The 16,589-nt window shown below is 47.8% G+C and overlaps 1 protein-coding gene across 1 annotated transcript in view; it reads right to left on the reverse strand.

Moving 5' to 3' along the window:
• The window catches only part of DCTN1 (dynactin subunit 1), a 243,791-nt gene that overhangs the window by 129,926 nt on the left and 97,276 nt on the right, over window positions 1–16,589 (reverse strand). The window contains exons 4-5 of the mRNA XM_082272033.1: window positions 7,213–7,244; window positions 2,496–2,516 (exon numbers count right to left, since the gene is read on the reverse strand). Coding sequence (XP_082128159.1) covers window positions 2,496–2,516; window positions 7,213–7,244 — 53 coding nt within the window. The remainder of the gene's footprint in view (window positions 1–2,495; window positions 2,517–7,212; window positions 7,245–16,589) is intronic.

A 16,589-nucleotide genomic window follows, 5' to 3' on the forward strand; every position in this document is an offset into this window, starting at 1 on the left:
GCTTGTGATGCAGGACAAGAAATCTCATAGGATGGTGATTTGGGGACCCCGGCTTGTGATGCAGGACAGGAAATCTCATAGGCTGGTGATTTGGGGACCCTGGCTTGTGATGCAGGACAGGAAATCTCATAGGATGGTGATTTGGGGACCCCGGAATCTGGCTGCTGTGAATGACAACTCACATTCAGGTACAGTAAGTGGATCTTCTGACATTTGTAGTTGTGGCGTTTGCTGGAGGGAATTACCAGTTCACCAGACAAGTTTTATTCCAAGATGTGAAGAAGTTAGTGAACCCCTCAGGAATTGTGTGATTAGTAAATAAAAGCACTTTAGAATCCGGATGAAGTGTGCTGCTACCAGCTGCAGGTAATTCACATTGAACATCTAATGAATAAATTCACACTTAAACTTTACTTTCAATACACAAAATTACACATGAAAACAGTTTTGGGGCTCCCCCAAGTGGTAGGATTCAGCCACTGTGATTGGCTACTCAGGCACCATATGGAACAGCAGGGAGAGAGTCAGGTGCTCCTCCATACCTGCTCTTTCCCACTTGGGCAGTAGGAGAGTAAATTGGTGGATTCAAAGGCCCAATAGTAATCCTCAGTGGGTGGGAGGGGGTAGAGACAAGCATAAGCCTAATAGAAAAGAGATTTACATGTAACCTCTACTCACTCCGCCATATTCATGGGAATTATTCCAGGACTTTGACAGGCACACAGATCACACAGCAATGTCTTTATTGAAGAAACAGTTACAGTGATAATGGTCCTAGAGGGGGGAAGAGACATGCAATGCTCTAGGACAGGAGTCTCCAAACGGAGGCCTTTAGCTTACCTTTATACAGCGCTATATTCCTCCCGCCGACACCAATGGTGGGGGGACTACTCCTCCCACTGACACCAATGGTGGGGGGACTACTCCTCCCACTGACACCAATGGTGGGGGGACTACTCCTCCCACTGACACCAATGGTGGGGGGACTACTCCTCCCACTGACACCAATGGTGGGGGGACTACTCCTCCCACTGACACCAATGGTGGGGCACTATTCCACCCACTGACACCAATGATGGGGGCACTATTCTCTCACTGACACCAATGATGGGACACTATTCCTCCCACTGCAACCAATGATGGGACACTATTCCTTCCACTGACACCAATGATGGGGGCACTATTCTCTCACTGACACCAATGATGGGACACTATTCCTCCCACTGCAACCAATGATGGGACACTATTCCTTCCACTGACACCAATGATGGGGCACTATTCCTCCCACTGACACCAATGATGGGACACTATTCCTCCCACTGACACCAACAATGGGGCACTATTCCTTCCACTGACACCAATGATGGGACACTACGCCTCCCACTAACGCCAACTATGGGGCACTATTTCTCACACTGATACCAATGATGGGGCACTATTCCTCCCACTGACACCAATGATGGGACACTACACCTCCCATTCATACCAATGATGGGGCACTATTCCTCCCACTGACACCAATGATGGGGCACTATTCCTCCCACTGACACCAATGATGGGGCACTACTCCTCCCACTGACACCAATGATGGGGCACTACTCCTCCCACTGACACCAATGATGGGGGCACTACTCCTCCCACTGATACCAATGATGGGGGCACTACTCCTCCCACTGACACCAAATGATGGGACACTATTCCTCCCACTGACACCAATGATGGGACACTATTCTCTCACTGACACCAATGATGGGACACTATTCTCTCACTGACACCAAATGATGGGACACTATTCCTCCCACTGACACCAATGATGGGACACTATTCTCTCACTGACACCAATGATGGGACACTATTCTCTCACTGACACCAAATGATGGGACACTATTCCTCCCACTGACACCAATGATGGGACGCTATTCTCTCACTGACACCAATGATGGGAGCACTATTCCTCCCACTGACACCAATGATGGGGGCCCTACTCCTCCCACTGACACCAACAATGGGGCACTATTCCTCCCACTGACACCAAATGATGGGACACTATTCTCTCACTGACACCAATGATGGGACACTATTCCTCCCACTGACACCAATGATGGGGGCCCTAGTCCTCCCACTGACACCAACAATGGGGCACTACGCCTCCCAGCTCCCAGGGGAAATCTCCCAAATAGGGAAACACAAAGCCCTCCCCTGCTCTATCCTAAACTAAAATCATTTTTGGCTAGAGATCCACTTTAACTTTATCTGCATTTGAATCCCCGTATGCACAACCACAAACATGGCAACAAAGCTAGTCCAGGAAAAGAATGGCCATACCAAAAGCTGGCATTACAGGTCACAGGGGGGCCGTGCAGTGTTGGGAGCGTGCATGCATGGTGACGGGCACATAGACGGGTGGAATAATGGAGGAGGGGTATGGCATGCTGATGACTGCTGGTAACGGTTCAGCCACACAAGCAGTGAGTATAAAGAAACAGGCACACCACCTTCTTGGGTTTGAGTCCACGCTGCATGTAGAGGGGAAAGGCGAGAAAGGTTAGAGGTCAGTCCGATGACGGTGAGCAGAAGACAAAACGGAGTCTAGAGGGATGAAGAGGCCGCTCCCTTCTAGTGCGGGTTGTACATGTGATGGTACCCTCTTACCAAAGTAATCATGTCTTTCCGAAATGGATTGCACCAACTTTTTTTTTTTTTTTCTAAAAATAAAATGGAGGAGGTTGAAATATAAAAGCCTGGTCTCTCCAAATGTGATATTTCAGATTGTAATAGAAGCTGGAGAGAGCCATACATGTCAGGAGGTAGGATGGCTGTGAGCAGGGCAGCCATCAGAAATTTTGGGGGCCCCTTACACAGCTTTACGCCTAGGCCTCTCTGGGCCTGACAACCAATATTCCCCAGGGCCGGCTTTCTTGTCGTCCCACCGAATCCCAAGAGTCCTTCGGTGCACACAATTTTATTTTAACACTCTTACAACTTAATACATGAAAATGAATCCAATCCAGCAAAGATGCAGCCTCAAATATTCAGCAAAAAGACATCCCAATCCAGCAAAGAGATGGCCTCAAATATTCAGCAAAGTGAAAGCCCAATCCAGCAGAGACATCCCTTCGGCTGCTGTCCTGCTTTAGCAATTGCTAGTTACTACAACAACAACTCAATCTGGCGCCTGGGTGGCCGAGCCCCTCGGAATCCCCGGGCCCCCTACATGTGTATGGGCTGTCCCCCCTCTGATGGCAGCCCTGGCTGTGAGCACATAGGTTGGCAGACACTTCTGTCATCACTTACCTCCTGGGAACTGCAGCAATTCGGACAATTGATTACCCAATTACCATCCAGCCGCTGCATGGAAAACAGCCGGATGGCTCACGTCAGAGTGGTGGGGGGGTGGTGGAGTAACCATAGTTTTTCCCCTCTGTAGCCTGCGATCTTTCTGTTCTTAAACACACACTGGGGTTGATTTACCAAAACTGGAGTGCACAAAATCTGGTGCAGCTGTGCATGGTAGCCAGTTTCTAACTTCAACTTGTTCATTATAGCTTTGCCAATAAAACCTGGAAATTGATTGGTTTCTATGCAGAGCTGCACCAGTTTTAATAAATCAACCCCAATGTCTTATGAAATTCAGTCTAACAGGACTTAGAGCACACACTATACACAATGAGAGCAATGAGCTGCTCTGAAACAAAAGAGGTTTCCTTTATCGTTTAAAACTTTTCACTTGCATTAGCACAATGTATGAAAAAAAAAAAAAAAAAAGTCTTCTCTCACCTATTCTGGATGAAGAATGGTGTCTGCAATGTCAGTGTGATTGATATGTTTTTTTTCTTGCACAGTGAGAGCCTTGGACCTGAGCTCCCGGCATCACACATCTCTCTCTTTCTCTTTGAAAGTTTCAAAGTAAATTCCAGTTTGAAGAATGAACCACATAGACTGAGACAGCATGGCATAGAGGAGATGGGATCACTGTGCCCCACCCCAAAAGACTCTCCCCTCCCTCCAGATCTTATCCATTCACTTTATCACCCTAATAACTTGCACATGTTTATCTCCTCATCTTCATGGCCAGGGATGTATACGTTCTTCCATCCTGCTTCTGCCCTTTACCTCTATGACTAAGCCCCAGTGGGCAGTGTAATGGTCATGCATACTGGGCTCTTGAATAGCTGTGTGGGTGCAGCCATTTTGTCCACGTTCAACCACTACCTTTTATTTTGTCATTCTCTTCTCGGTTTGAACCAAAGATCCAGCAGCTCTGATCCACCACCTCCTCCCCAGAACATACACTATATTGCCATAGGGGACGGCTGCCTTTACATGCACATGAGCTTTAATTGGCCCACCCTTTGCAGCCACAACTCTTCTGAGAAGGCTGTCCACAAGGTTTAGGAGGTTTTGCACATTTGTGAGGTCTGGCTCACAGTCTCTGCTCCAATTCACCCCAAAGGTGTTCTATCGGGTGCAGGCCAGTCAAGTTCCTCCACCCCAAACTCACTCATCCAGGCTATATTATACCACCCCTACCAATAATTTGGTGGGGGGGGGGGGGGGATTATGGTGTGGGTTTTTTTTTTTTTAGGGGTTGGGCTTAGCCCCTTAGTTCCAGTGAAGGGAATTCTCAAGGCGTCTGCATGCCAAGACATTTTGGACAATTTCATGCTCCCCACTTTGTGGGAACAGTTTGGGGATGGTCCCTTTCTGTTCCAACATGACTGCGCACCAGTGCACAAAGCAAGGTCCATAAAGACATGGATGAGCGAGTTTGGGGTGGAGGAACTTGACTGGCCTGCACAGAGTCCTGACCTCAACCCCGATAGAACATCTTTGGGACATCAAGGCCTGACCTTACAAATGAGTTTCTGGAAGAATGGTCAAACATTCCCATAGACACATTCCTAAACCTTGTGGACAGCCTTCCCAGAAGAGATGAAGCGGTTACAGCTGCAAAGGGTGGGCCAATTCAATATTGAACCCTTCGGACTAAGACTGGGATGCCATTTAAGTTAATGTGGGTTTAAAGGCAGGCGTCCCAATTCTTTTGTCAATATAGTGTAGCTATAGTTCAAAGTGTCCTTTGAGTACACAAGGGCTTGGGGCTTGAAAACAAACTTATCTTCAAATAAGAGCTGTAAACCGCTAATGGAGTTCTGGCAGGATCTCTGGCACTTTTTGCTGAACCAGACTGAAAAATTATGACCAAATCCATGAAGAATACATCAAAACTTTAACAAATCCACACATGATTCAGAATATCAGACAGGAAGATGACACAATAACAAGTATATATTAGAATAGGAAATATCATATGGATAATGTAACAGATCAAGGTCATACATGACTAAGCTAGCACCTACAGAAGGGAAGATAGCAAGCAGATACCTCCTGGGTGGCAGGTTTATCTGAGCTACCTTGTGTTAAGTATCCCTGGACACATAATTTAATGCTGAACAATAATCTTATCAGTTTTAAGAATACAAGCTGTACATATTGGGAGATATGAATAGTGGTATAAAACTTTGTAAGGTAGGGCCATGATACGGTCATAAAAAGGACGGCCACTCCTCAGATGCTTAATTGGGCAGATGGCCTCTGTCAACACCTATTTGATCCCAGAGAAAATGGGAGATGCCAACAGTTGACAGCTCTCATGTACCATCAAATCAGGAACATCTGACAAGTTTGAGAACCGATAATACCTGGCTCATCGGCCTGAACTCTGCCAAACCCAAAGGACACTGCAAGTATTCTTCTCAACTCCGTTTTATTTCTCTGTTGCTGTATTATAGCTTTATTTCTTTAAAACACGTCTTTTTTCTTTAAATATTTTAATTTGCACCAATTTGACCTTTTCATTATTAAAACCTTATTCTGAAAAGTGTTAAAAAACTGTGTTTAAGGCTCTTTTAGTACAAGCTGAATGAATACCCATCTCTTATAGTGTGCTGTATACAATAAAATCGCTGAACATAAAGGTCTGTGGTGACAGTGTGTGCTACAGACGTTTATTCTAAAATCATAATTGGTATTGCTAAAAATTACAAGTTTCCTCCTGCTTGGTCCAAAGGGGATGGTGGTAGCTTAAAAAAGTCAACTGCTTGATTCATTTAACCCAGTGACAATCACTCTCAGGCTGCTGGCACCTAGATTGGGTCCCGCAAGCTCTGAAATCTTTGTGCCAGGCGCAGTGGCGAGTGGCATTTATTACACAAGTGACGACGTAGTGCGAGATTGGCCAGTTCCTAACCACGAGTTAAGCTGGATTCACACTATACAATTTTCTGTAGACTTTTTCCTTTAGATTTACCAAAACCATATAATATGAGGTCAAACCTAAACACTTTCAACAATGGGATAAGCACGTTAAAAATCCTAGGAGGCATAATCCTTCAAGAAAGAAGGAAGGGAGTGGGACTAGCACCATCTCATCATAAGGCCCAGCGAGTAAACTCCAGAAGAGCCAGAGGGCCTCTTGATGTCCCCAAGAGGGGACAGAACTCAAGAGGATTCTGCAGGACACTGCTGGATCCGCTGGGTGGGTGAGTAACTGAAAAAATGCAAAAAAGGTATGCAGGTCTTTGAACAAAAAAAAAAGAAATATTGAGTGGGGAGAGTGCAGATCTGCTTTAAAAATTTAGCAGAATTGTTTTTCTGGAAAGAAATCAATGAGGGTTGGAACGGGAGCAGTTTTGTAGTCCAGCAGGCAGAGCTGACAATGGTTGGGATTGCGGTGCAGCAGGGGGGGCGCTGTTGTCATCAGCCCAAACAGAAAGTTACCAGCTCCCTTCTGTCCCTTACATGGGGTATGTAATGAAAGGAGACATGTAAATTAGTTAGTTTTTTTTATGAAGGCTTGTGTGTTACACTCATTCTTGTGACAACAGGTAGTAGAGGTGCCGTTCTTCCATGAGACACGGTGCACCAGCTAGGAAAGTCACGTTTACCAGCAACATCAGATCCCCATTTCGTCTCCCACCCCTTTCCCAATGAAAGATTCTCTGTTACGATTGGAAAATGCCTTACAACAGACCAAAGTCTTGACAACGTATCTAAGTAGCCTTAAGAATATATCTAAAGTAACCTCAAGTGTCTTTTTTTTCCCACATCCAGCCCTACAGTTACAGCCGGAAAACGTGGTACAGAAAAGACACACCAGATGGTGCTATGGGAGGAATGACACACCAAACGACGCAGCATGAACGCACTCACCAATTTACTGGCTTTTGGGCCATCCGTCGACTCTGCAAGAAACAAAAACAAAACTCAATCAAAAATCAAAATAATAAAATTCGACACAAAGGAAAAAAATAAATAAAAAACTCTTTAGGCTACGTTCACATGTGGGCGTAGCGGATCGCGGGCAGAATCACCACGACTCTGCCCGCGATCCGGAAATCATTGCAAATCACGGGACGCCTGTGCGATGCCCGTGATTTGCAATGGCACCCCAAACGCTGTGCGATGTTGCCGCGATTTCCGCCTGCCGAATCGCTGTAACATCGCAGAAATAAAATTGAGGGACGCATGACGCCCAAAAAAAGGTACAAGAGCTTCTTTTGTGCGTCATGCGTCCCGCGATTTTGTTTGCACGATGTTACCGCGATTCGGCAGGCGGAAAGCGCAGCAACATCGCACAGCATTTGGGGTGCCATTGCAAATCACGGGGGCATCGCACAGGCGTCCCGCGATTCGCAATGATTTCCGGATCGCGGGTGGAATGGCGGTGATTCTGCCCGTGATCCGCTACGCCCACATGTGAACGTAGCCTAAAAGTGTAAACCCTTCTACATCACTAAATGCATAGCGCTTAGGAAGACTGACCGTAAACAATCCACACAAATATCAGCAATAAAAGTTAGGGAAACACTTTTTACGTTATTGATCCAAAAATGATCAGTTTTCTTCTCCGCACTGCACAGCCCTGTTCTATTGGCAGGGCAGGTCCTGGTGACTTTTTTTGCTGTTGATTTCCATCTTCCACCACTGGTTGAGCAAACATGATCGTATGATCTGCTCTTTTAAGACTGCCTAGTGTCCTACTCCTGTAAGAGGCAGTAAAACCCAATGGTTAAGAAGATCAGGAGCTGAAAGAACGAAAGAGAAAAACACTTTCTGGTGCAAAGGTAATGCTGGATTAGCATTAGCATAAAAATAATAAGAATAAGTTCTAAGTGTAGAAGTTAAAAGCATTTATTGCTCACAGGTTAAAATGCACTTACAGAATGTAAGCATGAAACCGGCTCAAAGTGGGGAGAGGGGAGAAGGCCATTCCGATCCGTCCCTGGAGTATCACACCGTCCACTGGCTGTGGTGTTTAGATGCAGCTCCTCTGATCGTTCTGTGGCCACCAGGAAACAAACCAGCCTAGACGTCACCGGATGGAAAAGACAGTCGGACAAGCAGGCTACGCGCTCGAAACTATGGCTCCTTCTACAGGCCTGAATCTGAACACCACAGCCTCGTGGACGGCATGATACTCCAGGGACGAATCGTAAATGGCCTTCTCCCCTGACCCCACTTTAAGGAGCCTGTTTTATACTTACATTCTGTAAGTGCACTTTAACCTGTGTGCAATAAATCCTTTTAACCTCTACACTTAGGTGGAGCTTCCCTGTTCTCCCCCTTGTCAGTTCTTCTAGAAGGTTCTTCTCGCTCCACAAAGAAAAGCTGGATCTCGGTCAGAGTTCTTGGTCACATCCCTGACTAAGGCCCTTCTATAAACCTATTGAATTTAGTCCATTTTGGAATAAGGCTGTAACATAATAAGATATGGAAAAAGTGAAGGGCTGTGAATACTTTCTGGATACACTGTATATCTGTATTTTCGGGAGAGTAACACTGATCCTTGTGCTGAGTTGTGCATCCTAAACAGGAGAGTTGCTGGAGCTGCCATGCATGCCCCTCCCCTCCTCTTGCCCAATCAGAGGCCTTGGTGTGAGAACACATTCACAAAATACAAAGGCTTCTGTGAATGGGAAGCAGAGGGGCGGAAAGAGCATAGCTGCTCTGTGTACTCCTCTCCTCTTATATCCCCAGGGCAATGAACGTGTCAAAAGTAAATAATAAAGATAAGCCGAAGAGAAGTCATGCAGCTCCCTGGACTTAACCTATATAGTGTGCCTTCATTTTCTACAAAGTGTCTGAATTCCAGGAATTCAGCTGTAAGAATAAAAACATTTGGCTATAGATTACACTAAGGCACATCAGGCATCAAATTAGCATGGAATAAAGAAGTAGTAGAAAAGTCAGGACAATAAGCCAAATGCAAGACACACCGGATATAAAATAATAATATAAAAATGTAACCGCCTCCCTGACAGAGAAATGTAATATTCCCCTTTTAGGTCTCGGTCTCACCAATACATAAGAATTCATCCCAAGCTTGGTATAGGGATGGATTTTGACTGACCAAATGCTACAGGAATGTCATTACCACGAATTGACCAACTGAAGGAACAGATGCCATTTTCCCTAAAGGTATTGCTACTTTCTAAGAGTTAGGATTGGTTCTTACTATTAATTGTTCCCGTATATACCACAGCCAAAATTGGAACAAGTTAGTCACTCACCAGGGCTGCGACATACACACGTCTGGTTGATCATCATCTGCCAAGTCATAAAACAGGCGGGACTCCTTGGCGAAAGACTATAGCTACTTTTGCTATATTAATTATTACATTCGTTCTCTTTATCTGTATCACTAAAAGGAGAAGTACAGCCAAAGCTCCCGTCGATCACAGGAATGCAGTTCGTTCTGCTCTCCTGTGACCCGTTTTCAGCTGACAGCTGGCTCAAGCCCGCTGTCAGCTGACATCATAGAGCTGGTCCAGGCTTAGGAAGGATCACGACTATATGGTTGGGATCTGCCCACATGCCTGGACCAGCAGCGGGCTCAGCGTCTTAGCGAGCCGCTGAGAGGCTGAGCCTGCCACTCCCGCCCCCTCCACAGCTCAGCATTCCAATGAGAGCTGGATGGGCAGAGCAGACAGTAGTGACTAACAGGCACCAGCTCGACCATATGGTTGGGATCTGCCCACATGCCTGGACCAGCACCAGGCTCAGCCTCTTAGTGAGCCGCTGAGAGGCTGAGCCTGCCACTCCCGCCCCCTCCACAGCTCAGCATTCCAATGAGAGCTGGATGGGCAGAGCAGACAGTAGTGACTGACAGGCACCAGCTCGACCATATGGTTGGGATCTGCCCACATGCCTGGACCAGCACCAGGCTCAGCCTCTTAGCGAGCCGCTGAGAGGCTGAGCCTGCCACTCCCGCCCCTCCACAGCTCAGCACTCCAGTAAGCACTGGAGGGGCAGAGCAGACAGTAGTGACTGACAGGCACTAGCTCGACCATATGGTTGGGATCCGCCCACATGCCTGAACCGGCCTCAGCCTCTTAGCGAGCCGCTGAGCCTGCCACTCCCACCACCTCCACAGCCCAGCACTCCAGTGAGCGCTGGAGGAGCAGAGCAGACAGTAACTGACAGTCACCAGCTCATTGCTGAGGGAGATCTGAGAACTGAGCGATCAATTGTGTTTGATTGCTCAGTTCTTAGCCTTCCAGTCAATGGGAAGCAGAGGCAGCATAGGACCGATGCTGCATCCACCTAGACAAGTAGGATTTTAAAATAAAGGCAACTCCCATGTTTCTCTTAATTAAATGTTATATACAGTTTGATTTTACGTGCAAGTGTTTGTGAGATTTCTGTTTGCACATCTTGAAAAAAACAAAAAACAAACAGTGGATGCATTCTGGATTCCCTAAGCAGAGGGGTATTATGCAGCAAGGGATCAGCACATTCTAACAAGAGAGAAGCTGTTTGGAGGGACAACCATATTACCATCCACTATATGCAGGATTAAAACTGGTTTACTTCAAGTTGCCCATTTTTGGAAAGTATTAAGGCCCCAGAAGGACACTCCTGGAGCTTTGACCTTAGAAAGATATCCGTTGTGTGTGTTCCCCCCTCTTTCCGGCTGGAGTTGGTGTGGTGTTGGGATCCCCTTTCATACCACAATACGGTTCCGGGTGCTCCATGCTTTTTCGCCTGTTTCGGAAAGTGCTTGTACCAGAGTGATGCCTGCAGCTAGAGGCATCACCCCGGTACCGGCGTCCATAGCCGATGGTCGGTTGTCTTGTGATGACATCCGATGCGACTGAGAAGCCACACTGCTGTCATTACAAGGAGCGGGAGGGGACGCCCCCCCCCCCTCCTGCCGCCTTCCGCAGCTCGCCCGGGTCTCCCATACCACCGGGAGACCCAGGCGACAAGCCTGCACAGCCGCCGAAGACCGATCAAAGCCGCATTCAGCTCTGATTGGGTCTCCATGCAAAAACCTGGAAGTGATGTCAAGACATCACTTCCGGGTACTCGGCGCCAGATTAAAAAAAATGACAGCATTCAAAACAGCCAAACTTGGTGTTTTGAATGCTTTTAAGTGCAGAGGAGGGGTGTGGGGTCTTTTAGACCCCCAGATCTCTCCACAAGAGTACCTGTCAAGTAAATAAAATAAAAAATGTTTTAAATGTCCGAAAATTTACCGATACCGATACACGATGACCAAACTATCGGCATCGGCAGCGAAAAATCAATATCGGCCGATAAACTAATTTGTACTCTGACTGGGGAGATTTCGTCTCACAAAATGGGGGAGATATTACTTTTTATTTTTTTACATGTTTTTTTCATGATTCGGTTTTAAATACATTTTTAATGTAGTTACAATAAACGGATATATTTTATCAATTGCGCACTTGAATTCTTTAATGGGATTACTAGTGCCTAGCTACAAAGTCTCATCTTTCCTTCTCTCTTTTTTTTGTAAAACCCAAAAACAAACTAAGCATTGTGTAACTGTGATAGAAACACTCCCATACCCTAAAGCAGAGTTTTGGGATTCAAAGCAGTTTCCATCTATAGCTCCCTGTCCTGATGCACATCAACCCGCAACAAACTTTTTTTATTAACTGTCTTTTTTTTTTTTTTTTTTAGAAATGTTATTCTTTTTGTTGGTGTGAGGTCATCCATCATAGCCGATCGTTTTAGTGTTGTCTGAGCACCTGGAGGAGATTTTATGGAGGTGGCATAAGTCAGTCACATGTGACATGTTTACTGGCAAGAAGGAGAACAATCCTAATGATTCATTAGGAATGGAGTGCCATTGTAGGTGCCGATGTTGGCCAGTGTACATTATCTCACAAAAATGAGTACACCCCTCACATTTTATGTAAATATTTTATTCTATCTTTTCATGTGACAACACTGAAGAAATGACACTTTGCTACAATGTAAAGTAGTGAGTGTACAGCTTGTATAACAGTGTAAATTTGCTGTCCCCCTCAAAATAACTCAACACACAGCTATTAATGTCTAAACCGCTGGCAACAAAAGTGAGTACACCCCTAAGTGACAATGTCCAAATTGGACCCAAAGTGACAATATTTTGTGTGGCCCCCATTATTTTCCAGCACTGCCTTAACCCTCTTGGGCATGGAGTTCACCAGAGCTTCACAGGTTGCCACTGGAGAGTCCTCTTCCACTCCTCCATGACGACATCACAGAGCTGGTGGATGTTAGAGACCTTGCTCTCCTCCACCTTCCGTTTGAGGATGCCCCACAGATGCTCAATAGGGTTTAGGTCTGGAGACATGCTTGGCCAGTCCATCACCTTTACCCTCAACTTCTTTAGCAAGGCAGTGGTCGTCTTGGAGGTGTGTTTGGGGTCGTTATGTTGGAATACTGCCCTGCGGCCCAGCCTGCGAAGGGAGGGGATCATGGTCTGCTTCAGTATGTCACAGTACATGTTGGCATTCATGGTTCCCTCAATGAACTGTAACTCCCCAGTGCCGGCAACACTCATGCAGCCCCAGACCATGACAATCCCACCACCATGCTTGACTGTAGGGAAGACACACTTGTCTTTGTACTCCTCACCTGCTTGCCGCCGCACACCCTTGGCACCATCTGAACCAAATAAGTTTATACTGGTCTCATCAGACCATAGGGCATGGCTCCAGTAATCCATGTCATAGTTACATAGTAGGTGAGGTTGAATAAAGACAATAGTCCATCCAGTTCAACCTGTGTAGGTGTGTGTGGCTGTAATCATCTCTCATACCCCTGAATGTTCTGATCCTTGAGATGTACGTCTAAGAGTCTTTTGAAAGCCACCATACTTCCCGCAGAAACCACCTCTTGTGGTAGAGAATTCCACAATCTTGTAGCCCTAACAGTAAAGAACCCCCCACGTTGCCTGAGGTTAAAACGCTTCTCCTCTAATCGCATTGTATGTCTTAGAATCCTCATGCACTCCCTACAACTGAATAGCTTTTTTTCTATGCTGAGATCACCATTGAGATATTTATAAATTGCTATCATGTCCCCTCTCAGGCGTCTCTTCTCCAGGGAGAATAAATCAAGCGATTGCAGACGCTCCTCATAATTAAGGTCCTCCAATCCCCTAATTAGTTTATGTGACAGAACCCACTGTCACTGTGTGTTTTGGAGGGGACTGTGCGCAAGCCTCCTACCGACAGATTATGGGCCAGAAGATACTGGAGTTTGGCGCTGCAGCCTTTTGACTTTACCATCCACTACTGCCCTGGGAAGCAAAACGGCAACGCCAACGAATTATCCAGGCAAACAGACATTGACTCTTTGGGATTTGTTACCCGACTAACTCAGGCACAGACCAGTTGGAGGTCTAGTACCTGGATTAGTCTACCTTTGGGGGGAAGAGATGTGACGATACTAGCCGTCACTATGGGTGACGGATCACCCTGTCCCTGGATTGTAAACCCCTTTGTGTCATTTTCTTATGAGTTTGGGACATTGCATTTTATTTTCCCTTTATTCATCCTCTGAACAACTGACTCATGGCATTGAGTTAATGTAATGTAACAACCCACCCCCCCCCCCTCCTGTTTCTGTGTCTAATTGTGTGGACAATGGTCTGAGCTGGAGACATCTCTCCGCAGGGGGTGTGTATTAAGAGACTGTTTCAATGTACAAATGTTCAGTTCCCATTGGCTTGTTCCCTGTCCCCTTCCCCCGCTGTGGCAAGGCTAAAGGGAGTTTCCCAACTGTGTGTAAAACTGTGTCTTGGAATGTAATAAACCGTTTAAGCTCTGCATGGCTAACCCTCAACACCTGTGTGGATTGTCTCGTGATTGAGGGGTTACGGGCTGGATATGGCTTCTCTGCAGGCTGTGGGTGCGTTTGGAGGACAGGAGACACAGATCCGGCGGATGTGCCCACCTGGGGTACAAAGATCCGTTACATTGGTTGGCAGCGGTGGGATGTCTCCTGCAGTCCAGGACATCCAAACCACCACCAGGATTCAAGATCTGGGCAGCTGCCGAGAGATACGGGGACCAGCCAGCATGAGAGCGGAGTTCGGGAGGAGGCTGCAAGGCATGCGGAAGCACCATCGGGGACCAGCAACAGAGCACACCAGGCTCGGCTGGGAGGATGTGATCCGCCGGCAACTCTGGCATGAGGCGCTAAGCCACGAGCGGCACCACCAGGGGAAGATCCTTCCCTCCTCCACAGAGATGTACCGGGCGCAGTAGTGTGCGCGAGAGGTGTTCCTGAGGGAACGACCGCGAGATGAAGGGAAGACGGAGCTCGGAAGATTGGTCCAGGAGGAAATGAGGCTGGACGCCAGCTACAGAGCCCTCCGGTGGTTCGCGGCTCAACTGTGGCCAGGTACAGCAGATGGCAGCCCGACAGAAGGCGTTGGCTATGGCGGCGTGGGGCTGCTCCATCAAAAAATGTACGGAGACCCAGACTTTGGGAGCGATGAGGAGTGGTGGCTGGAACACATTCTGGATTTCCGAGAGGAGGTGCTGGACCTCCCAGACGAGGCGTGTGACCTGGAGGAATTGGAGTTCCTGGTTGAGCAGGAATGGGAGCTCGAGATTGCCTACAAGCGGCTGTTTGACGGTGATCAGCAGCCTGGCATGGCTTCCGTTGCCTGGGACTGTCCGAGAGAAATAGCAGACAGTCACGAAGATGAGAAGCAAATGGGGCCAGGGGTGACCCTGCGTTTTCCCGTACTAACTGCAATGGAAGAAGCAGCGATGATACAGAGGGCACTGCGAGCGCTGGAATGCCGGAACGCACCGGAGGTCCCCCAGGCAGCGAGACAAGCTGATAGCATGAAGGTCTCAGAAGGGGGAGTTGAGACAGGCGCTGGAAGGCTGGGAAATGGTGATCAGCAGCAAGTCCAGAGTATCTCATCTGGTGCCCCAGCAGAAGCGCTGGCTACAGGGCAGAGTGCCCCTGGCATCTGCCCAGCATTAGAAAAAGAGTTGGATCCTGAGAGTCTGAGAGAGGATCTGCGTGAGCTGTTTTCCCAACAGCAGATACCCCCACCGGGAGTAGAGGAAGCAATTCTCCCTCCCCAACAATTGGACACTACCCCAATTTTCATCCCCCCAGCAGAAGCGCTGGCTACGGGGCAGAGTGCCGCTGGCCTCTGCCCACCCTCAGAGTTAGATCCAGGGAGTCCGAGGGATGACCTCAGTGAGCCGTTTCCCCAGCACTTGGACACTACCCCAGTGGTTATCCCCCCAGCAGAAGCGCTGGCTACGGGGCAGAGTGCCGCTGGCCTCTGCCCACCCTCAGAGGTAGATCCAGGGAGTCCGAGGGGTGACCTCAGTGAGCCGTTTCCCCAGCACTTGGACACTACCCCAGTGTTTATCGCCCCAGCAGAAGCGCTGGCTACAGGGCAGAGTGCCCCTGGCATCTGCCCAGCATCAGAAAAAGAGTTGGATCCGGAGGGATTGAGAGAGGATCTGCGTGAGCTGTTTTCCCAACAGCAGATATCCCCACCAGGAGTAGAGGAAGCAATTCTCCCTCCCCAGCAATTGGACACTACCCCAATGTTTATCCCCCCGGCAGAAGCGCTGGCTACAGGAGAGAGCGCTGATGGTCTCTGCCCAGCATCAGAACCAGAGATGAAGAATCCGGGAGACAGTCCCTGCAAGATACCTTCTCAACGGCTGGTAACTACACCAGGAGAAAAGCAAGTACCTTTTTCTCCTCAAATGCATAGCCCTACTAGCCTACATTCCCTAACAGCGGAAACGCTGGCATCAGGGCAGAGGATTATTCAGCTCCCCCCAATATCTGCAACCCAGCCCTGGATCAGAGGAGTGCAGACAGCTGTTCCCACTCTGCAGCGGCTGTTTTTATTCATGGGAGACCCTATGTGCGGTTTTGCTCCCCAGCGCCAGAGTCGTACTTTTACTTTTCCTGGTTGCCTTGGGTGGAAGTTTGTGACTAACGCAGGTCTAGACCAGTTGAGGGTCAGGAACCTCATTAGTCTGTTTTTAAAAAGGGGAGAAATGTGACAGAACCCACTGTCACTGTGTGTTTTGGAGGGGACTGTGCGCAAGCCTCCTACCGACAGATTATGGGCCAGAAGATACTGGAGTTTGGCGCTGCAGCCTTTTGACTTTACCATCCACTACTGCCCTGGGAAGCAAAACGGCAACGCCAACGAATTATCCAGGCAAACAGACATTGACTCTTTGGGATTTGTTACCCGACTAACTCAGGCACAGACCAGTTGGAGGTCTAGTACC

Source organism: Pelophylax lessonae (assembly GCF_965119305.1).
Source record: "Pelophylax lessonae genome assembly, chromosome: 1".
Classification (NCBI taxonomy): domain Eukaryota; kingdom Metazoa; phylum Chordata; class Amphibia; order Anura; family Ranidae; genus Pelophylax; species Pelophylax lessonae.